This window comes from Aethina tumida, chromosome 2 (genome assembly GCF_024364675.1).
Source record: "Aethina tumida isolate Nest 87 chromosome 2, icAetTumi1.1, whole genome shotgun sequence".
Classification (NCBI taxonomy): Eukaryota; Metazoa; Arthropoda; class Insecta; order Coleoptera; family Nitidulidae; genus Aethina; species Aethina tumida.
In genome coordinates this window covers 20,327,526-20,353,239 of record NC_065436.1, presented here as the reverse complement: position 1 = coordinate 20,353,239, position 25,714 = coordinate 20,327,526, and the positions used below count along the sequence as shown (strand labels likewise).

At 30.9% G+C, this 25,714-nt stretch overlaps 1 protein-coding gene across 2 annotated transcripts in view; it reads left to right on the top strand.

Annotated features, from left to right (window-relative positions):
* LOC109598200 (irregular chiasm C-roughest protein) overlaps window positions 1–25,714 on the top strand; it is a 300,029-nt gene that overhangs the window by 214,327 nt on the left and 59,988 nt on the right. For both annotated transcript variants that reach the window (XM_049962475.1, XM_049962476.1), the window contains exon 3: window positions 10,848–11,034. In XM_049962475.1, the coding sequence (XP_049818432.1) occupies window positions 10,848–11,034 (187 nt within the window). The remainder of the gene's footprint in view (window positions 1–10,847; window positions 11,035–25,714) is intronic.

The following is a 25,714-nucleotide window of genomic DNA, read 5'->3' as shown; positions in this document are numbered from 1 at the left end:
GATGTTAGATTCGTCTTATTGGACTTCCGGCAACTCAGTAAAACGTAAATATTTTAAAACTGTACATTGTCTTTGATGACCAGCCGGGAAAATCTCAAATTACTGTAGAAATTGTAAGGTCTGTAAATAGTTGAAGGTGCAACTTTTGATATTTATCCTTTTCAATTTTGGCTGGTCCACATATGCCACTATTTTATGACTCCTGTTTTTAGAGGTGAGACCAAATTGTTTTATGAAGTCAACACCACCTGGTAAAAGTTTCGTGAAATATTTCATGCGATTTTTCATTTCACTTTCAAATTTGCCCCAACTAATATGCGACAATCCGGGCGCAAACAAATGCATATTTCAGCCTTTTTCCGGGACCCCTTTTTACAATACAGCCATTCGGATTATACAGTGCAGCCGTCTCCGTTACTTTGACGCGTCCCTGAGTGTGAAATGCAACGGCGTGATTTATATTCGACTAGGTGCCGTCTAATTTTAATACTTCCCTGTTCTTTCTGCCGACTGTAAATCTCTCTGTCAGTTTTATGCCGATATTGCATTACTGAAAAAGGTTGATGTTACTTTCGGCGACCAGAAACTGATGAGATTCGGCGACTGATTTATTTTACTATTTGCCACCGACTTTTTTAATACATTCGAGGTGAGAGCATATTTTTAATTACTTAAACATTAATATATTAAGGACGTAATAAACACTTGAAATATAACCACTCACTATTAGTTTTCCAACTTCCTTACAGGTGCAATGCACCGTCAAGATTTAACCCGAAACAAGACCAACTCATATAATCCGGGCGCACTAATCACCTGCACTTGCCTAGTTTGAAGATGACGATCTTAAGAGATTTTGCACATTCGCAAACTTCAATATTTCCTCTTGATGTTCGCCATGCAATCTGCGATGATAGTGCACCTCCGGTACGTGAAAACTTTACCCCGAAATGGGTCTACATTTTCTAGTGGGTTTTATGAAAGTTCGGAAACACTTGAGTACAACTTATGCTTATTCATACAGTATAATAATCTTTTATTCGTTTTATTTGATTTTTTTGTAATATTATATTTTTGGCTTGTGTCAAGAACTTATTTTATGATACCCATACCTCTAATCCTTGGCCTGTATAGAGGCAAAAAATGAAATTACTCGAAAACGCATCCAGGCTCGCTGCTCTACCAGCTCATGTAACCACGAACGATATAGTGTGGGCACGGCAACACCATATTAAATCCATAAATAACATTATCTCATCCTTATCTGCGGCGTATTATTAACACTTATTTTGCTTTATTTCTGAACGGGGCAAACGGGAGTGGTAATAAAATTTCCCTGAGAATACTATCGCATTACATAGACATTATTTTGTCATTTCCCACTAGATTTGCAGTTTCGACCGTAAATTACTACACACACATTTTGTCGGTGCAACAGACACATTATACATCGCCTGTATTCATGATTAATGGCCGGAAAGAATTCAAATTGCAGGATATTGTCCCTTGTGGCATGACCCATTGAAATTTGTGAACAAAAGTTTTACTGGTATCGATTTAATAATTATTGTCACCAGACGTTAAAGCAAATTTTATTTAATAAAAAAGTCTGTAATATACATTTTAATTAATGAGCATGTTTGTGAAAAATCCTGAAACAGTTTTAGATCATGAAATGAAATGAAATGCAGTGAAATTTTAAAAATTTAAATTCAGAGGATTATATTGTATAATCCGTCATTCTCTATTCAAAATGTTGTCGAAATAATTAAAATTAAAAATAAAATAAAATTTTAATTATTATTCTTAAATTAAAAATAAATATTTTAAATAAAATACACACAATCAACACATTAAATACTGTCAAGGAAAACAATTTAGTTATTTGGAGTTGGTTATTATTATTTAATAGTAAAGATTAATTGACATTGATTATGATTTTAGTTTATTTATTATGCTATCATTATTATTTTATAAAAAATTTTATTTTTATATAAAATATAATTTTATTATATTTTTTAATGTTGTTTTTATAGCTTGATTCGAAATAATTAAAAATATACATTTTAAATAAAATACACACAATAATTATCAACGAAAACAATTTAGTTATTTGGAGTTGGTTATTATTATTTAATAGTAATGATTAATTGACATTGATTATGATTTTAATTTATTCATTATGCTATACTATATATTTATTTTATAAAAAATTTTATTGTTATATAAAATATAATTTTATTATATTTTTTAATGTTGTTTTTATAGCATGACTTACTGTAATATATGTATGAAAAAATAAAATAAAAAATTGAAAATTTCATAGTATTAATTAACGTTAGAAGTACAATCATTATTGTTCTCTTAAAATTTATTGTAAAAATTAAACTTTTAAATAAAATAAAAACATCCTTGGAATCACACATCCAAACTTAATCACAAAAAAACTGTTTAGTATTTGAGAATAAATTTCATACTATAATTAACGTTAGATGTACAACCATTATTGATCCCTTAAAATTTATTGTGAAAATTAAACTTTTAAATAAAATAAAAACATCATTAGAATCACACACCCAAACTTTATCACGAAAAAACTGTTTAGTTTTTTTTTTCAATAAATTTGTTAACATTTTTAATACAAAATGAAAAAATTTTAGTCATAAGCCTAAGTCGCAAAATTTAAATTTTAAATTATTACATATAATTGACATTTTTATACTAGTGCACAATAACTAAAATATATACAGGATAATTCAACTAAATTATTCATTACAAATAAATATGGAGAATTGGAAAAGATGTCATTTACATTGATACGTTAATACTCCCATTTTTTACAAATTGTTACTATTTACAATTAATTATCTGCATTTTTAAACATCAATGTTACTTTTAATGAAATTAAATTTAAAATTAAATTAAATATTAAGAAATTATATCTATGTAGTTATTTATTATATAACTATTTCTATGAACATTCCCTATACAAAAAATGAATTTTAGGTATTAATTTTTATTAATTAATTATTAAAGATTTTCTCAAAAATATAGAAAAGTAGTAATTAAAGTATTTAATTTTATTTAGTTGTTACACAGCATCAAAATTTAATATTTAAGGCGTTCTTAATGAAAAGCTAATATATGTTACATAAATACGTTTTCATATAACATTGTCCTAGATAATCCTGCCCATTATTTTAATTAACCACTTTTAGGTAATCGTATTTACATGTAAACAAAAAAGCTTTATGCACGTTTATCTTTCTGTTATGCAACATGCAGTTGGATGAAGCGCTTTTAATGTAAAATACTGTTATTTTAATGAAATTAAATTTAACATTTCAACTTTGTTTTCGCAAGCTAAATTATTTTAAAAAAATATGCTTGCATTAATTTTAAAATCGAAGTAGCTCTAACAAATTGGTGGGTTAGCTGTTGTCAGACCCGGCTGAAACGCTCATAAATCCATCCAACATAACTTATCAAAATCCATTTTTAATCATATTTCAATATCCGTCGGAATTATTTTCAAATTTATCCCGTAGTTTAATTCCCGAAAACAGGATTGTAGCGCCTCGTGCCTCGAATTCCATCAATCATGACGGCTTGTATTACTCAAGGCCAAGCCCAAATAAACCATCGGAAACTGATAAATCACGTCGATGAGCAGACGAGGGCACAGATATATAATAAATCCTATTAACCATGTTACTATTCTAATATTTTCGTTCGGTTTGAGTGATGAGTAACCATGTATCATTCGGCAGCACATCATTTTAAGGGAAATGTATTTAATTCAAATAAATAACATAGGTGTCAAATTAATGTCAGAACATTAATTATTTTATCACATTTTCATACGTCCAGATTAAGAGACGTATTTGTTTTACTTTTAAAACATAGGTTTGCAATTAACTTCCATATTTGTATCTCTGCGTATTGTATTTAGTCTTGTTTAAACTGGGAAATTAATACCCATGTATCAAAATATTTTTATTCATTTGGGATTATGACTTAATCTACTGTATTTGTATAAGAAACATAAACACACCGACGTCTGTTTACTTACTTTTGCACACAGAACTTAATATATAATTTCACTATGTTTGAACGTTCAACCGGTGTGTTTGTCTAACCTGAACGAAGTTTAATTTTATTCACCTGCGACATAATTTTTAAAAACTCAACCCCTTTATTAAACTTTTTGTAACGACCTAAAGCAAATTTGCTTTAAAATTAGTTAAATTAAAATTTCCGAATTGGTCTGCTTGTACAACATGAGTAATAATTATTAACAACTTAATTAAATGTTTAGTTAAAAAAAAAATATATTGCACCAGCAACTTGTAAATTGCGCGCCTGTCTCTGGAGTGAACTAGATTGAAATTTAATTGTCCACTTTAAACCCCCGGCTAGCCGTTGATAAGACTCCGACCAGACCCATCGTGCCTTAATTTTAACAACCCAAATGGAATTTTACACTTTAGTGGAGCATATCCAGTAAGCTGCACCCCTTATTGAGCAGTTTCTGCAGACTCGTCGCAGTTAATTCCGCACGTATGAGTGTATCGTAACGTAATTTTTATTGGCAGTATAATCCAAGTGTGTAGTTGTAATAACGTCCGAGCCCCTTCAAGTTGCAGTGGTGTGCGCCCTTTAATGCGGTTTTGAAGTGTCCACGACGGCGAATGCCACTTCTCGTTTGGGTGTCGCTGAAAATGTGGGTCGTATTTGTCGACTTATCGTGCAGGGTCGGCCCGCCGCAGGAATGGAACTAGGTTTTAGTTGATTTGGGCGGACGTAGGTAAAATGTCAAAGTGAAGTGGGGCAACGAATATATTTAAGAAGGGAGTAACCGCTAAATTATTTATGTTTTCTTAGGAAACAGCTTGCTTTAAATAATAAAATAAGTTTAAAGCAATAAGGTATCAAATATATGTTTTTAAAAATTTAACACTGTAACATATAACAGATTTAAAAATTTTAATTTATTTGAATTTTACAATGACGTATAATACGATGGATAATAATGATATAAAAAGAGCAAATTATTTTATCGTATTTTATTTTCTTCATTATGTTCACAATATTTATTTATCATTGGGTTCAGAATAAGAAAGATATATTTTTATTTATTTATTATTTACGTAATATATAGTAACGATGTACTTGATGATAAAATATATTTTTTAGAGTAAAAAGATACTTTAATTTCTACTTAAAAAAATGATTTAGTAAAATTAATTAAAACAGTATTAATTAGTTAATTTTTAGCAAAAATTAAATAAAAATTTGTTTAAATGAAATAGAACATAATGCACTAAATTTAGAAATAAAATAAAATTAAATATATATTTATTTCTTTATTTATCATTGAGTTCGCAATAAGAAAGATATATTTTTGTTTATCTATTATTAATATAATATATGGTAACGAAGTAACCATATACATAAATAAATATTTATTTTATCGTTTAACATCAGGTGCACGATAGGAAAGGCATATTTTTATTCAAATTCCACCTTTTCAATTATTAAATATCCATGGCACTTACCCTTAACACTGATCCTCTTATATTTGCTGGCTGAGGGACAATTGGATGGTCCTTAAAGCGTAATATCTCCCAATGAATTTCTCTCTGAAATTGAGCTTTAAAATACACGCGAAACTGCAAAGAGTCTCATCGGAAGGACATTATCATAAGCGTTAAGCACCGAGCTACTTCTGACTTCCTGAATCGCTTTTAACTTTTAACTGTTTCGACGATGAAACAGTCTTATAATCGTTGAACTTTACATTTTATTTTTAATTAAACTACTGTTTCATACTGATTTTGCGATATACGTATGTTTATTCCTGCAATCGTGGTGTTTTCTATTAAGATTCACATGGCGTGAGTGGGAAGTAATCGGATTATAAGTCGACGCAGCTCAACGAATTAAAATTCCTGCTGCAACTTTTTAATATCATTTTAAATTACTTACGGAAATATTGATTGTAATTTAACACTTTGTTAAGATTTTACCTTTTATTATACATTGATTTATTTCGTGAAGAGGTGATGTAAAAATATGTCACATATGCTAGTCAACATGAGGCAATTTTGTATGGCACAATCGAGACAATACAATTTATAATTTATTGAGGTCCGGGAACTGCGAACAGCAGGGTATTATGTCGGCACTCATACACTACATTTGGTTTTGAAAGGGTGCCTTTATTAATATCTCGGTCGCGATATTGACCAATGTTATTCGTGTTTTTGTTGGCTGTCCATAACTGTCTGTGTCTAACTGTGTGAATTTAATTTCAAAAGGTTGGCTTTATGTTCTTGAGATTATTGATGTATATCTTATTTTTTACAGTTTAATTAACTGCTAAACAAAAATGGTTTGTTACTAATTTGTTAATTAATCTAACGCGACCATCATTACAGAAATGTAGCTGAAACTTTGCATCCACCATATTAATGAACCGCATCCACCATTTTTTAAACTTGTACATCCATTTTTCAGAATTGCGCATCGACCATTTTTAAACTTGTACAACCGTCATTTTTCAGAATTGTGCATCCACCATTTTTTAAACTTGTGATCCACCATTTTCAGAATTGCGCATCCACCATTTTTTAAACTTGTAAATCACCATTTTGCAGAGTTTGCGCATCCACTATTTTTAAACTTGTACATTCACCATTTGCAGAGTTTGTGCATACACCATTTTTGTTACTAATCTAATACCTACAATTGAAATCTCTAAATTAAATATGTTTTTCCACCAAATATGACACGGGGGAAAAACAAAGTAACAAGTTTTAGTCTATCAAGGTTATTTAAATTCTCCCTAACACGTCTTGGCATTTATTCCGTGGGGGCTGGGGTAAATTTCCTTGCTTGCTATATCCCAAACATGTTCTGTGGGTGAAAGGTCGGGGGATCTGGCTCTTCTGAAAGGAAGGCAAGGAAGAATATACGGCTCCACTACTTCCTGAAAATGTTGTCTCTAATAAAGACTAAAGGTGACCTACGTTCATGAGCAATAGCATCCCATACAATAACGTCCATTGTTTGGTGTACATGTTGGTTAACATCAAACTGAGATTGACGTGTTTCTCCTCGACTTTGTCTGACTCCTTTTCGCCCTTTATGTCCATCTAACCAAAATCGGAGTTCATCAAAAATTCCAAATTCTCCGATTTTGGACATCATCAAAGTATGCTTGACAATATCTCATCACTAGTTGGATCCTTACTATAACATCTATGTTTTACCAAAAGAATATTAAATTTGAACACCTTCTTGGTTTTCCAATTTCTTTGTCCCTGAGTATACAATAATTTTAATGACTTATTCGTAAAAAATCAAAAACGTTTCTCATCTGTCATCATCATTGTGTAAGGTTTAATGAAAATATTTATTTTCAATTTATAACATTTTTCATGTTGTCGACTGCAATTTGACTATTTGATCCTCCAACATATTTGCAAACAACATTCGATCAGGTCAATGCTTCACCTTTGACTAATTTATGTCAAACAGCATCAATAAAGTATGTAATGTCGTGATCAAAGAAAAAATTTATTGAAAACACCACATAAACATTTACTACCTTTATAAATGTAAATTGAGCTACCTGCATTCGCATTACAAATTTGCATTTTACATTAACCTTATTCACAGTCCACTTGATATCATTACACAGCTATCAGTTTTCATTTGGAAAAATCGCGATGGTGCAAAATGCACATTTCCCTATCAATCAATCGCAGCACGTTATGTTTGATTAATCACCTGACGTATTGCCGTTATAAATATTTATAAGGTCAATGGTGGAAACATGAAAGGAAATTACGACGTCGGCATTATTCTGTGTTATTATAATTTCCGTCATAGTATATATCTCCCAGGAATATGTCCTACATCACCTAATTTATACTAATGTTGTTTACAACATAAATACACGGTAATGGTTTCGCTGTTGGAACGTCAACTTAACTTGTATCTATAAATTATATCTGAAACTGATAAGTTATATTATGTAATTTATAACACTAGTTATATTTATTACATTATGAATTGCTTTATTGCGTTAATAATTCCTAGCAGTTCATTCAGCATATTTTATTTTAGTTTGATTGATAAAGAAAAAATCGTATTACCGCCTTTTTGACATGGAAATACATACGTAATCGGATTGATCGAAGTTCCAGGTTTCCCAAACAAAAGAAGCAATTTTCCTAAACAAACCGATAAGAATTTGGTTGGGAAATTGGAATATATTGACCGAAGGATCACCCGCAAACGCGTGTTGATTGTTTACGAAGCGGAAGAGGCCTGTGGCACGGCAAAAAACCGGCAAAACGGCTAAACTACGTAAGGCCATTATGCATTCAGTCGACCTAGGCACGTGGTCCTGTCGTGGCATCGACATTAGTATTCGTGACGCTGATGTTTCGCCTCGGTGGTCCATTTTTGTCGGCATCACCGGACACAACCGGGTTACCTTCCCAAATAAATTAAAATTGGGCGCCGGGACGGGACACACGGTTAAGCATTCCGTGTCTATACGCAGCAAGAATTTTCCTCCATTTAAATTCGGCGGGGATTCGTTTAATAAGATGGAAGTTCTGCTGGTTCCACAAATTCTGTTACTGACATGTAATTTCAATCATAACTTGTTCTTTGTTGCTAAATCACTTTTGTTTCGTTTTATTATGTTGATATTTGTTCCTGAATTTTTCAAATTGTTTTAGTCAATTGCTTTTCGTACCAATAATAACACAAATCAACGAGTCGTTAATATTTAATAAATAAAGCTTTAGTAGTTATAATTTGATATTTAAAATTGTTAAAAGTTTTCACGTGGTGGCTGAATAAATCTAATTAAAACAAGATCAATAAAAGAGTACCAATCAAAAATTTAAAATTACGGCACATGTTAACAAAGTTTCCACTCAAAGTTTTAAATATCCCGAGGAATTAATACAATAAAACATTGCCAAACTTCATTAGCAAGTTCTGGGGAATATCCATCATGTTTCCAAGATTGACGAATGAATATTGACTCGAGTGGAATCGACGCGAGCCCGGGAGAATAAAAATTTAATCCCCAGACTGGACGTTTAAAAAGCTCGGTGATAAATTGGCCTCATTAGCAACTTACCGCCGCTACAACCGAGTAAGGAGCCAATATAAGAAAATTGATTTTAAAACAAAGGAAAATCGGAAACGAGAGCTCTCCAGGATTCGAGTATCGTCGGGAAGAGTTATGTGGGACATTAAGGAAATGTCCTGCGGTACAACCATTGCCGGGATAAATGGCCCAATGGCTGTTTGTGTAGATAACATAAATTAACTCGATTCTTTAGATGTGTACTTAAATGTTGCAGTTACTTACAATTATCTTGTGTTATTTGGCTCCAATCTTCATTTTTCTTCATTTAATGTCCATATTAAAATCAAATACTCCCATTTTTAAAAATCTGATATTACAGTATATTTTAGTGTATGTTATGTTGGAGTTTGTGTTATGCTTAGCTTCTACTTTAAAATAAAACAGGGGCTGTTCAGCATCATACACTTGCATGTAGAATTGCCTACTTATTTAAATTACCATAAAAATGAGCTTTGAACCTGATGCCATTAATGGAATCCCATCGACAGTCCGTACGATAAGGACTGAACAAAATGACATGCAAATCTTTCTACATTTCTTGGATTTGGCAGAAGAGCAGTAGATAATAGTCATGACAGTGAGTAAACATTATTTGCACACTTCCTTGATATGCAGCTACCGAAAAATATGTTTACAAGTGTTAGCGGTTTGAATGGTGAAACGTGTCCAGATCCAACAATGAAGAGATCAAGACGAGATTTCAAGTGAGACGAGTAATTTATTCGAAAAACGGAATAGATGTTATGCCGCGTAAGAGGATCAAAATATACGTATAATGATAAACTTGGCATTTTTGTCACGTAATTTTCTAGGGAAAATTCCTAAAACCAATAACTTGCAATCGTTCGTTCAGTTGAAACGTGCATTGGCCAAATAAATATAGTTATTGCGGAATATGCATTATTCGCATTTTAGATTTTCTAGACTGTAACAGCAGACGGGGTATTTCAAGTGGAATTCATTAACAGCCAACGCAAATATAGAGATTACATTTCTTCCAACAACGTTTTGAACTCACTGCTATCTCTTTAGGATTGAATTTTAAGTAATAAAATATTATTTATATCATAAATAAATATTTTACTAGCATGCAAATATTCTTACTTTTGTACTGAACAAGCAAAAACAGTCATATGGAGTGCATTACCCCGGAAGAGCCCACATCCAGCTATAAACTTCATAAACCGTCAGAGCATATGGCAGCAGTGCATGGAAATCCTAGATTATAAACCCCCCGTTTCGGGTAGGGGCCCCGGAGCAAATTACCGTTATAGTGCCTAATTGCACATGGCTTAGACTTAAGGAGGGCCACATTTGATGCCCGAATATCTTACAAGGTAGACGTGAGCTGCATCTGAAGGGATTTTAATTTCGACTTTAATTAAATTTTAAGGACGGCATAATTTAAAGTTGAACGTTCAAAGGGCCATATCCAAATCACGAGGCCCATTTCGCCTGAGACACCGTCATTTTTAATAAGTCGGAGGAAATACAAAACGGTTTCGTGTTGACGGCACATGTGTCAAAGTGCGCTCCTTGAGTGGAGTACTCACATAAAATACTATTGTAATACAGGTTTATGGGGACGCAAGTGTTATTAAACATTTTTATAAGTATATATATTTTTAAGCGTTTGTTTAAAATTTTAACGTATAATGTTTTTCTTCAGCCAATGGGAATGTATCCGCACAAGTACGAGTGGGCTTCCACAAACCAATTGAATGGTGATTGTTCGATTTGGATTCGTGCTGCTCAATTGGAATTTGACGATGGAAGTTGGGAATGTCAAGTGACTGCCAGTGATTTTCACACACAAGATGCTCTGACTAGTTCACCTATTCGGCTTGTAGTAAGAGGTAAGTGCAACATATAAAATTTGAAATTCAATTTTAAATTATTGTCAGCAAAGACAAAATGCTGATTAAATTTGTCTTATTGATGTTTCAAACTTTTTAAAAAGACATTTATTTTTATAGTACTCAATTTTAAAATATATTTTTGACCTACACTAAAATTTTGAACCTCCATTTATGATATCAGTGAGTTTTAAGAATTTATTAATTATTATATCAACGTATTAATTATAATTTATAAAATAAAATAAAATAATATTTAATAAAATCAAAACAAATCTCTGATAAAACTAGAAAATATCAAACTTTATAATAATCAATAAAAGCAAATAATAATGTTGTCAATTTTTATTTTGTAAGTTTATTATCCATTTGTACTGTTTTGATTTATTATGTGTTAATTTTATAAACTCATAACTGACAGTTTATCCAATAAAAATTTTAATAAAAATAAATAAATTTTGAACCTCCATTTATCATATCAATGAGTTTTAAGAATTATTAATTAATATATCATATTATTATTTATAAAGTAAAATAATATTTAATAAAATCAAAACAAATCGATATTGTTAAATTCACATTTATTTCTTAGTTTTTACTAAATCATAATATGTAATAATAATACATAGTTCTGTTTTTATTTTACTTTCTTAAATAGAACTTGTGAAAAGGATATTCGTAGGCTATTTTATGCTTTATATTTGTATATTTCAACTACGATATTTGCGCTATAAAAATATTATGTTAATCTATATCTAATAATTGTGATAAATTACAAAATCAATAAAAACAATTTAATAACAATAATTTTATAATAACTCAGTTTGGTTTCATGATTAATTTTATTATTTTTTGTTGCGTGGTCACATATATCATAAGTTATATAGCAATAATTTTAAAATGTGAATTTTTAATGCAAATTTACAATACTGAAAACCATGAACAAATTGTAAAAGTAAAAAATGTTTATATTATATTACACTGTTCAATAATTGTACTTTACGAGGTAATAAAAACTTTATAATTGAATTTTGATACAAATTTCTAATAAAACAAGAAAATATCAAACTTTATAATAATCAATAAAAGCAAATAATAATGACAAATTTTATTTTATAAATTTAATACCCATTTGTGCTGATATTACTGATTATCATCTAATTTAATATTTTTAGAAAGCTATTTATTTCATTCCATCAATTTTAAAATATATTTTTGACTACATATATATATATATATATATATATATATATATATATATATATATATATATATATATATTTAAGGGTTTTAATACCTTTCTTTTTGATTTTACTTTCATGAATGCAAATGGTCTAAAGAATATTTGTGGGTAATTTTATGCTTTTTGTATTTTGTATGTTATATTTCAACTGCTATATATGTGGTATAAACATATTATGTTAATCTATATGTAATAATTATGATAAATTGCAAAATCAATAAAAACAATTTAATAGCAATAATTTTATAATAACTCAGTTTGGTTTCATGATTAATTTAATTATTTTTTGTTGCGTGGTCACATACTATATGTTATGTAACAATAATTTTAAAATTTGAATTTTTAAAGCAAATTTACAATGTTGAAAACCATCAACAAATTGTATAAAAAAACTGTATGCCAAATGTTAATATGTTACACTGTTCAATAATTGTACTTTATGACATAATAAAAACTTTGTAATTGAATTTTGATACAAATAAATTTCTAATAAAACTAGAAAATATCAAACTTTATAATAATCAATAAAAGCAAATAATAGTGTTGTCAATTTTTATTTTGTAAGTTTATTGTCCATTTGTACTGTTATAACTTATTATGTGTAAATTTTATAAGCTCATAACTGACTGAGTTTATCCAATAAGAATTTTAATAAAAATAGAGTTATTGATTAATTTGTGCCTTTGTTTGCTACAGAACAATTGTTCTCCATTATTTTTGGGACGTCTCACCTAGTTACAATTTAATCAAATTATTAGTACAAGTAATCGCTTTGTTCCAGCGATTATTACAGTCCTTTGACAGTAACTGACCACGTACACGTATCGCACATAATCCAGGGTCACAGCCAGATAATTTATGACCAACTTAAACTGTTAATTAGTTCAATACACGCCATAATTAGGGTTAATCTATGTAGTAGCGGTCATATTCACATAGTTTGTAGCATGTGCGATGAAATGGCTAAATCAGCGACTGGCTATTAATGTTGTCATTACTACGTGGTTAATAACCGCGTAAATATAACACCCATTTATTATGTTATTAGCGGAATGGGCCGGCCATTTGAGCCGACGGACATTATTAGACCTTAATTGGTCCTTGGAGACTCTTGAGCGGTTGAGTGGCGCAATTCTATTCACATTAGGGGGAATCTAGGATTTGCGTCTTAATTGATGTGAATTGTGGAGTGTAAAACAAGTCGAAAATCTTCAAGGCAGAAAATTACATGTTCAAATTTAATGGTCGCCCCCACGTATATTTTAAACACAATTAATGAGACGTGTACCGTATTTCCCATATAAAATTAGCCAACGCAGATATTTATTATGTTATTTACTGTTTCGCGAGTAAATTTTACGGCAAGCACACGTGTTTGGGATTTAAGTTATCGGTTTAATGGCCGAATTCACGGCATCGGCTAAGAAACGGTCTCAAATCCCGCCGGGCAATTTCAATTTATTGGCATCCATAAAATAGTTTCATAAATGTAAGGAGGTAACTCGTCCGACTCAAGGATAGTTATTTAATTTTCTTAGCGCCGAACGATCTCCGAGGAATACATATAAAGGAAATTGGTTTAGGATTGAGGTGAGAATTGATTCGATGGAAATTATAGAGCTGTAAAGAGAGTTAGTGGGCAATATTGGGTTAAGGAACGGCACCGGTGCTGCCAAAACGTTAAGGTAAATTTTAATCATGTCAAGAATATCAATATGTTTGACACATTACTACATTTTTGAAGCATATTATTCAATGTACAATAAATTTGATACATTTATTATTAGTTACTGAATTTATATCAATTTTGTTGTGCTAAATTGTGTTTAATATTATTGTAGTAAAATAGATGGTTCTAATGATTAATAAATTTAGATTACAAAGCATCAATTAATAGTTGCTTTACAATAGTCTGATTGTAGAAAATGTAGTAAATTAGTCGCATATAGTTATACATCATACGTAGTACATGTGTAGTTAACACAGTTACCAATGAAACAATACCACTAACTCGTCAGCATGCAACCCAACCAACGAAACACCGAAAACAATTGCCCGACAAACAGAAAGCGTACAGTTCTTGCATCCAGGCAATTAAAGTTGAAATATTAAACAATTCCAAACAAACCATGGTTATATGGCAGTAAACTAAACATAAACAGTAACAGGTTCCAGATTATTTGGAATTCAATTAGAGATACGCTCGTGTGTTCCACGGGCTAAGTTTGAACTTCAATTAAACATGTCTATGGCTCTGGTTGTTAATTGGGTTACTGGTTCTGACGTCGAGGAGTTAATATATAATATTGTTGTAGTTTCTTGAATAAAGAACTTATTGTGCAGTCTCCAATTTACTATAAAATATTTTAGGGTGCGATATAAAAATTTTATTGTATACCCACAAAACTATAGTCAATAAATGTAAACTCCAGTACATATATTTGACCAGTTATATTATTTAAATATTTGCAGCTCTGGACGGTCAATATTTTAAATTTATTTTATTTTTTATATATATACGAACTGTATAAAAACAGCTGATTTAGATATTTTCATAAAATTGGCGTCTGACAATTTATGCTTAAAGATATTTGTTTATTTTTTTAATCAATTATTTTCTGTAATAGGTTAATATTTTTCTAAAAAAAAATATATAATAAATAATACTGTAACAGGCCAATTGAAAAGTCCCCGGTTTACCATAGTAAAACACATTTTTTTTGGCAAAATTCGATTTTATTATTCAACATAGTTGTCTTCGAGGGCGATACAGCGATTATAGCGATCTTCCAACTTTTCGATACCATTTTTGTAGTATGATTTGTCTTTCGATTCAAAATGGGCCTCAGTTTCGGCAATTACTTCTTCATTGGCGCTAAATTTCTTTCCAGCGAGCATTCTTTTGAGGTCTGAGAACAGGAAAAAGTCACTGCGGGCCAGATCTGGCAAATACGGTGGATGCGGAAGCAATTCGAAGCCCAATTCATGCAATTTTGCCATTGTTTTTATTGATTTGTGATACGGTGCAAAAATTCAGGTTTATTGCGCTTGAACAGCTTCAAACACTGCTCAGAATCTTCTTCAGATCGTTTGTGAGCTCACGCGTCTACAAATACATCTACAAATATTCGTTAATGATATGATGTACACGTTCAGATGATATCTTCACAATGTCTGTTATCTCAATTAACTTCACTTTACGGTCATTCAAAATTATTTTGTGAACTTTTTTAATGTTTTTGTCGGTGACAGCCTCTTTTGGGCGTCCACTGCGTTCGCCGTCTTCGGTGCTCATTTGACCACGTTTAAACTTAACAATCCAATCGATGATGGTTGATTTTTCTGGTGCAGACCCCGGAAACTCTTCATCAAGCCAAGATTTTGCTTCAACTGTATTTTTTCCCTTCAAAAAGCACACGAAATTCTTTTTTTTTTTCCATCATTTTTCAAATAACAAAAGTAGCTACACTCACAACGCAATATCCCACAAACTAATGGTCGGACTGCGGTCAAATTTTGACATGTATTATTTTAATGTTGGTACTAACCAAAAATCATATGTATTTAATACTAACACCGCCAGTTGTGTGTCGGGCCGGGGACTTTTCAATTGACCTGTTATATTATATACAATAAGTAAAAGTTTTGTTGATGCAATTTTGTTTATTATGATATTTAATATTAATATTTAATAACTAAAATTTTCTACTTCAAAAGAGGCGCTATGTAATTAATGGATGTTTTTATCTGTAAGACACTTTAAGATAAACACCAACATAAATTTACGTTAGTAACAAAAGGTGTTTTCTTGCAACGCTCCCAGATAAACTACAAAGTATTGTAGGCTTTCGAAACACAAAGTCTTCGCAAATGCACCGTCGAATCAGTGCAACAAATTCGCAGTGCCCCTTTACATTCAATTTCGCACAATCGAGATCATAAATATATTTGAATGTTTTCCCGACAATATTGTAATTTTCAATCTGCGGTTCCCGGCAAGTTTCACAATGCCGGCTCAGTGGTCCATGCGAAGCGCCGACACAAAAGAAAATGCTACGTTATCGAACGTAGTGTGTGTCGGGACTCTATATATAGAGATATTCAAGTAACATGTGTTTTCAGTTTGCCTGGAGAGACTTAAATGTCTCGGCACGCTACGCAAATTTTATGTGGTGCTACGGTGCATTCCGTTCACGAGTAAAAAGCCTTTTGAGACTCGGAATTTTGTTCACTGGGAAACATTTTTATCTTGTTTCTATTTCGTGGAAACAATATCATCGTTTTCTCTCCAAGAATACTGATAAAATGACAAAAGCAAATATAATAATGTTCCTTTCAACAATTTATAAACTGTGGTTTTAACTCCAAAATATGGAATTCTTTTCAATGAAATGTAATTATTAAATATTTAAATAATTTTTATTTTTAATTTCTTGATCAAAAAGTATTTTGTCGTTTAAAGGGTATATGTTGTATGAATTTCACAAATTTGTGCACTTCAAAAAAAAAAAAAAAATACTTGGTGAGAATAAATCTTACAATAACCCTAAAATATTGTACTGAAAGTGCCGAAATAAAGAGTAATAAAGTTTTATTTATTTTGTAAGTTACAACTTTGGCCCTATTAATTTTTCTAAATTGTTTGGCAAAATGAATAGGAATAAAATTTAAAAACATTTAGTAATGAATCTTTCATTTTTGTTCAAAAAATTAGTCTTATGACGTCAAAACCATCTCATAATCATTAAAGTTTGATTGAAAGCTAATATATATGATAAAGACAACAATTTCCGATTTAATTACTATTAACCAAACTGAAGCACAACTAATCCACTACTAAAATCTAACAAAATTACAATTTACAGAATTTAAAACCAATTGAAACAAGATATTATCCAGTTACAACATTTTATGCAATAATCAGAATCATTTTAACCGTATATTTAATGGTAATGCAATTTAAACTGACCCCTATAACAATGAAAAACCCGGTGCAAACGTTAAAAACGGTATTGTTTAGCAAGCATTATAACCTATCGGGTTTTAAAGTCGGTAAAAGTGCCATCACTGACAATGGACATAATAACCCGATAGTGTGGATTACCTTCCAGAGTACACGGCCATAAAATCGGATGGGCAGTTTACACGAAACAGACCGGGACAAGCCGGGACAGTTCGGCCAAAACAAAAGCATTCCAACCGATCTAATGGTTCCCTTCAGTCCTCCCGTTATGGCATTTCGAACACAAAGACACCAGTTTAATTTCATTGTTTCCGTTGCAGGAAATAGTTCCTGATGACTGAACGAAATTAACTAATATCGGTGGAAATGGCATTTTTAAATTGTGTTCGGATGATGCTTCTTACATCTTGTTTTATGACCAGTTACAAACGGAGAAAACACAATGATGTCCATTATACACATACTTTTCCTTTTGTATAAACTTGGGCATTAAGCATCTTCCGTATATCACAGCATATATCACATGAGCCAAAAACTTGATAACCGAAAGAACATTATATTCATAAGAAGGCCCTAAGCATCTTCATATCTGCATAAATTGGCGAAGTTTTTAAGTTTCGATGCCGAAATGGAGTAAGCATGTGGAAAAAACGCCGTGGGAGCATGAACGGGGGGATAATACATATTTAAAATGTCCTGAAGCGCGGTTAAATGTCTGGAAAAAATGGCATCGGGATGACTTCTTTGTCGCTCGAGGGTATTTTCACACTGCCTGATTTACCACAATGAGGCGATGTTTATGGCAAATGGTATGAAAGGAAAAACAAGATGTTATTTTTATAAAATCAAACGGATGTCGTGATTGGCATTAAAATTCAAAGCTTTCCTTTCCTTGCACATTAGAAAATCCGAATCTTATTAGTTTTAATTCAAATGAAACATGAACTAGTTAAAACTTGCAAACACATTGTGCAAATCTATCGCTTGAATTCAGAGTGGACGTGTTAAAAACCTTCCATTCTAATTCCCAAACGGGATATGATATATGCAGATCCCAGACTGAATTAATACGAAAGTTTGGAGAGTTTCGGTGGTGTTCGATGGGAAGTCTCGATTCGGCATTTTAAACACGCCCACTCTAATTACACCTGATACTAGATCGTTACTGTTGATTTTGTATCAATGTTCAAATTGTGAGTGTTCTATAAATTTCATACAATTTTAATGGAGACAAAAATTAAAAATATTCGCTGCAAGTTTTGATTAAAAGTTGCAATAAAAAAAGTCTGTCACATTTTAATTTGTCAATTTGTTTTCCACGTTGCTGCCATTAAATATTTCAAGATTAGACAGGGAACGGCGCTGTAATTTAAAAAGCGCACACGAGGAGATATAAATTGTTTGAAATGAAGCAGGAAGTGGATACATTGGTCGGTCGGTTGGCTTGATGGTTGGATGCAGGCTCTTGTTGCGCTTTACACTGTTACCCACTTTTAAATGCACACAGGCACATTCAGATAAATTAACATAATTGTCGCATTATATTTGCATATCTGGGACGTTGGTCGCTGTAACAGGCTTTTCTTGTCTGAATTTGGGACTGTTCCGGCTCGAGGAAATTTCTGATACAGGTTTTGGTAGGGGAAGTTGGAAAGTTTGAGAAGGTCATTGTATGTTAAAGTGGATACATTATAACTATTGGTGGGTCTGAATGTGGTGTATATTTTACATACGTACACATAAAACTAAAACTATTTAGCATGATTGTTATTATAAGTTAAATAAATAATTGTCATTATTTTCGAATCAAAAATAATAGTTTAGTAGATTGCAGTGGCGGCTCGTAAGGTTTGAGTTTGATTGGAACATTATATATAAAACAAAAACAATATTTAATGTTTTTACCCATAATTAACAACATACAATTCAAATATCATATATATATAGATTTTTAAATCACAAAAACCACTTTTATACCAAATATCTTCACTACTCTTTGAAAATAAAAGACATGGCCAGCAAAATAATTTATTTATTACTGTACTTTCCGTTAGCTAATCAAATTTATCAAACTAAGATACATCTACGGTTTTTTGTCTAGTATTTGTTACAATATTCAAATTGGACGGTTTAATTCTTTAACAAAAATATTGAAAATACACATTTACTTAATAAAAAATCACCACTAATTGGTATTTCTTATGTTAATAAATTAATTCGTGTTTTTACTGGTTGACTCAATATCCTAATAAAAAGTAGATGCAGCTGAATTCACCACACACACAAGAACTTTATGAAACTGAAGAATCGACAATTTTCAGGAGCTTCGTTTGTGTCGGTATTTGGAGTTATCTCATTGGCTAGAGGCACGCCTCAGGTCTCCTATCATAGAAACAATAGGCCGATCTTAAAGCGCTTGCGAGAATATTGGATATATTTAAAAGTGCCTCTGGAAATTGAAATTTAATATAAAGCTGTTTAATTGTCGGTTTTAGAACATAGTACCCTTCTTTTTTGTTTAATTTTGCAATTCAGTAAACATCTAATTGCATTACTAAACACAAAGATATATAACTCAATTAATTCATTTTGTATTTGCCTAGTACATAAGGAAAGATTTGATGTACTGGTTCTTCTCAATTTTTCTGTCTACATAAAGAGTTATTTGTTTTTTATTAGGACATTTTCTTATTGTATTTTCAGTCTGTTGTTTCACAATTGTTAATAACACTGTAAATCATAACTTTAGCAATATTAAGACACAAAATTAATTGATATCAATTGTTAGTTTTTTTTCTCTGAAATGAAATGTTTCTTTCTTCCCACTAAAAGTGACTCATTCAATAAAATATCTCCGTTGCTTTTAAGATATAACATATAAAAACAAAAAAAAAAAACATATAGGATATTAAAATATGTCTTATATACTTGTTGGGCAAATATTTAATTTTATCTAACACATTAAATGAGTCATTGTAACTATATAACTGCCACACCAACAGAGAATTAAAAAAGTAGTTAATAATGTCCATATGGTACTGAACAATTAAGTCAACCCTATGTCAAAATCAAGTTAGGCTGACAACATTTTACATCGTGTTTTTATTCATTCTGTTCAAAAGCTATCGGGAGAGACCTTTTACGACCTCACTGCTCACTGTGTTAAAAAGTATAAAATCAAAAATAAATTCAAATTAATGACATTGATTCATAATTAATAATATTTTCTCTTTTCATTTCATTATGCTCATGCTTTGTGCTGTTTTAACAAAAATATGGCCAACAGCAAAGTAAATAGAATTCGTGTATATTTGTCGTGTAAAAAGTGATTTGTTTGCATTTAATCGACATAAAGCGATATTTTTGAAGAGTGGCATGTTAAACATCACTTAATATTGGTATAGTTTTGCATATTAGAGCCATAACCTATAAATTAATTCGAATATTCAAATTATTTATGCATACTTAATTAATTATTATCTACTTAATTTATTCCCCTAATGGACAATTACGTTTAATATTATCAACTTCAATTAATCTTGTAACATAAATATGAATTATGACACATTTTTGCTATAAATAATCGGCATGCAAACGCATTACAACATTCTTTACTTAAAAGTTTTAGAATTAGAAAATGTTTGTTCAATTTTAAAATGATAAATCTTTGTAAGTTACGTTTATTTTTCGCAGTTGTGCATTTGTGAAACCACAGTACAATCAAATATTTGCTGATGTAATATTTTAATCGGTTGACACACTAAAATCTCTTGTTTAATGTAGAACTCTGGACGTAACATGTCAAATTTATTTAACATTATTTGATTTATAATGATAATTCTATAATCCTCAGTCATACATATTTAAATTGTTTCATTAGCTCCAATGGAGTATGAAAATTTCCATCTAAACGAATCCATTATTTTTTACTCAACAAATTGAAAATACCTAATTAATTTTAATAAACCATTCACGAGTTTATCTGAATTGGTGAATGAAATAATTAGTTTTTCGGCAATTTAATCTTTTAGTCAGTAATTAAAACTGTCCAAATGTAACGATTAAAACTGGATTATCTAATTTCGATATTTTGTATTTAATATTATTTCTGAAAATTGTTTTGATTTGATTAACAAACTGTCACACGCACAATACACCTAAATCGTATAATTGGAAATTCCTTTTGGAGTTACGTTTAATCAGTGTGTGTATTTTTAATTTTCCATTTAAATCGGAAACTCTCCTACGTTGAAATTTCCACTCAATGCGAACTAAACAACCCGCGGGTATTTTACAGATTTAATATTAAAATTAGTTTACTTCAATCTCACTTTTTTATTGTTCGCCGGGAAAATGAAATAGAGCGGGTCAATTATAAATTACTTTTTTAATTAGCATGACCGCTGTAAGCTATTTCGGGTCATAAAAAGTTTAATTTTCAATTATCGTCTATTGCCAAATAAATCTGGAGTAGCAAATTATCGATTACTTCAGCGAATCGAAATCCGACCATTTATTTTCTTAGGTTATAAATTAGGGTTTCCAAAAAATACACACCGATAATTTGTAAAGACTGCGAAACGGGAGAGGTCGATCGCGTTATCTAAGTGGATAATCGGCTATGATCCCAGACAGTGGCTCTGAATGTTGAATGGGACGACGCTGAAATGACTTGAAATAATGGACCTATTTGGGCAAGATTTGGCAGCACTTTGCAACGTTTTAAGATAAGTAATATAAAATTTTTATTTATTTTATTTATAACAACCTTTATTACTTACATATTGTTTGAATTTTTCAATAAATCACTACTTTTTCAATTAAATATTAGAAAATATATAAGTATATATATATATATATATATATATATATATATATATATATATATATATATTCTATATATACTCAGTGGCAGAAAAAATGCAACACCAAGAAGGGGATGTTCAAATTTAATATTGTTTTTGGATGAATGGTTATAGGAAGAAGTAAATTTCATATTTTTTAATAATTAATTAATTATGTGTTTGTCTACCGATGTTCTCTAAACACTCCCTGACGGGTCTTGGCATTGATTCAATGAGGTGATATATTTCCTCTTGACGTATAATATATTCATGTCTTAGAACCTCTAAGGTCAGTAGGGGCTGGGGTAAATTTCATAGCTCATATACTCATGTTCTATAGGTGGAAGGTCGGAGAATCTGGCTAGCAATGGCACGAGATTCACATGGGTCTCTTCAAAAATGTTTACATTAACTCTGGCAACATTATATTGCTGAAATATTGTATCCCTGGGCCGATTAAGATAAGGAAAACTTTCGGCTCCACTACTTCCTGAAGATAACGTTGCGCTGTCAGGTTGCCTCTAATAAAGACTAGGAAGAGGTGACCTACTTCCATGAGCAATAGCACCCCATACCATAACGCACATTGTTCGGTGTATAGGTCACTCAACACCCGACTCTTTTTCGCCCGTTACGTTTACCCAAACACAAGCGGGATTCATCAGAAAAGATGACTAGAGGTCCTTCTACATTCCAATTTTGACGTAGCTATTTATGTTTTACCAAAAGAATATTAAATTTGAACACCACCTTCTTGGAATTCCAATTTCTTTGTCATTTAGAATATATATCAGGAGATTAATTATCGGATTAAATGTATAAATATTGAGACCACTATGTAGATTTAACCGTCAGATATGTCAGTAGTGCGAAGAACATTTAAAACTTCGCAAATGTACTTGAAGCAGTGATCCTCATCAAAATATTAAACGATCCAATTTGACCTCTTGAATTTTATCGTTGCAATCAAAACGGGAGCCGGCGTTGCACCGGAAATAAATAAGTAAATAAAACAAAACGCTATCTGTGTCTGACTGGTTCGAGTGGCGATAAAGCTGTATTAAAGAAAATGGCTCCGTTGAAAATTTTTCAGGGGGTTGGGAATATTTTTCGACATACAGAACTACGGAAACTATTTATCGTTTATTGCTTCCTTCTACGTCGCTCGATGGAAATATGTTCTAATTTATGGCATCGCTGAATTAAGCGGAGTTTTTAAATTTATTTGTTATGACACACCCTTTTCTCGTTGCGGCATTCGAATTCGAAGCTAAAACCTACGTTCAATTTAAGAGGTTTAATTTAAATATTCGGAAAATACGAAATTAAATTTGAATTTAATAAAGATAAAAATAAATGTTTTTTATATAATTCTTTGATAGCTTTTATAATGTTTAAACTTTTAAAACTTTTACATTCGTGTAGAGTTTTATGTTCAAATTAAAAATTGCATGAATTTATTGTCAAAGTAGAATACAAATGAAAAGTACTTACAAAATACTGAAAGAAAACCATATTATTATCCACAAGAGAATATATTATATAATATATTTTTAACTCAGTATTAAAGAAAAGTCTTAAAAATTAGGCAGTGAGAAACTACAATTAAATTCTTATGGTAAAAAAAAATTATTATGGTATTGATAATTTGGAAAATATTATAACACAATTTACTCAGATTCAAGTCAACAATTTACATGGTATTGGTGAATAATGTGTAGTAATAAATTCTCTAATAGACTGGATTGGTAAATTGTCAATACTTCCCAAATAGTTATTTATCATTTTATAATTCTATCGACTCTCCTGAATTTATTTTAGTAAATTTCTGATGAAGGTATCGGTGTATTTCTCTAGAGTCCATTCCACATCATTAAAAAACACTCCCGTTTCTATTGAAAACGTTGTTACGTCTATTATCCGAATTGAATGACCAGGTAAAGTTTTGTGTAAATCTTGTAAATTAAGTTTATCTGCCTTTGGAATAGTTTTATTACATAAAGTGTAGGCTCGAATAGACGCCCCTGTCGCAACTGCTGTGGCGGGATTTATAATTTTCTTTATTTTTTTACCATTAAAGTATTGACATATCATTTCTTGCAACTTCAGTATTTTTGTTGAATCTCCAATTAAAACTACGTCGTTTATATTGTCTTTGGTGATGCCCCTCTCTTTTAAACATCTGTCTAATATGTATATGCATTTATCAAACGCTTTTTGTGATAATTTATTAAATGTTTCTCGTCCTAATTCAAGAGGTAAATCATCACCGTCATCATTGCAACTGTCTAAGCTCGAATATACGTGATCCTTTTTCGATAGACCCACCTTAATCTTCTCGTACAGTGATTTTAGACGCTTTTTTGTAACATCTGATAAACCTATTCCTTTTTCCATAAAGTATTTAAAGATTTCTTCATCCAAATATCTTTCTCCCAAAAATCCATCGTCATCAATACTTAAAACCGAAATATCATCATTTGATTTCTTTACTATTGACACATCAAATGTACCACCTCCGAAGTCAAAAACGACAGCAGTTTTATTTTGATCCTTGGTGACATGAAAATAATATAAGGCCGCTGCAGTGGGCGCAGGAGTACGTTAATTCCTGCCAACTTCGCTGATTCCATTGTGGCAGTTCTTTGACTATTATTAAAATATGCCGGGACTGTAATCACAGCTTTTATTTCTTCGAAATCATAGTCAGCTTTTAAACGTTGAACAAAGTACTTAAGTATTTCGGCACTGACTTCTTGTGGTTTTATGCATGTTTTCTTATTTTCTTTAGTGACTTCAAATTCCACTAAATCGTCTATTGACACCATGCGGAAAGGGTAACTTTTGTGAATTGTTTGGACAACATCGTCACAAAATTTACGAACCTTTTGGAATCTGCAAAGTTTGTTTAAAATAATACCATTTATGTATTTGTGGATGGGTGCTTGGAGATTATCACTAATAAAGTTTAATTTAAACCTTAGCGTACAGCCCATTTTATTTAAAAATTTCTTCATCCAAATTTCTTTACCTCAAAAATCCATCACTATTAATACTAAAAACAGAAACGTTACCATTTGATTTCTTTACTATTGATACATCAAATGTACCTCCTTCAAAATCAAAAACGAGAATAATTTTATTTTAATCCTTGGTAACATGAAAATAATATAAGGCCGCTGCAGTAAGCTCGTTTATGAAGAGAGTACATCAATTGCTGTCAGTTTTCCAGCTTCTATTGTAGCAGTTCACATATAATATAAAGTGTATATACCAAATATTAAGAAAAAAATAAAACGAGCATCACAACTTGCTGTTGCTGAAAATTAACTTATCATAAACCGACATTAATCCCAGTAATTAATCACAATTTGTCATCGTGAAAGTAATAAACGATTTTCAGGCAATTTCCATCTTGGAAGAAATCTATATTTGTGCCTAAATTACCTTTGTAATTATGTAATTAGTAAAGTTGATATAGATCGAAATTATATATTAATGTGCAAAGTTTTCGGAGCGTTAATTGTAGCCATTGTAATCGATAGACGTGAGAATTTGTGATCGTGCATGTTCAATTTAGTTAGTACAAAAGATATTTGTTTAAACAAAGTGAAATATTTTGTATTTTAT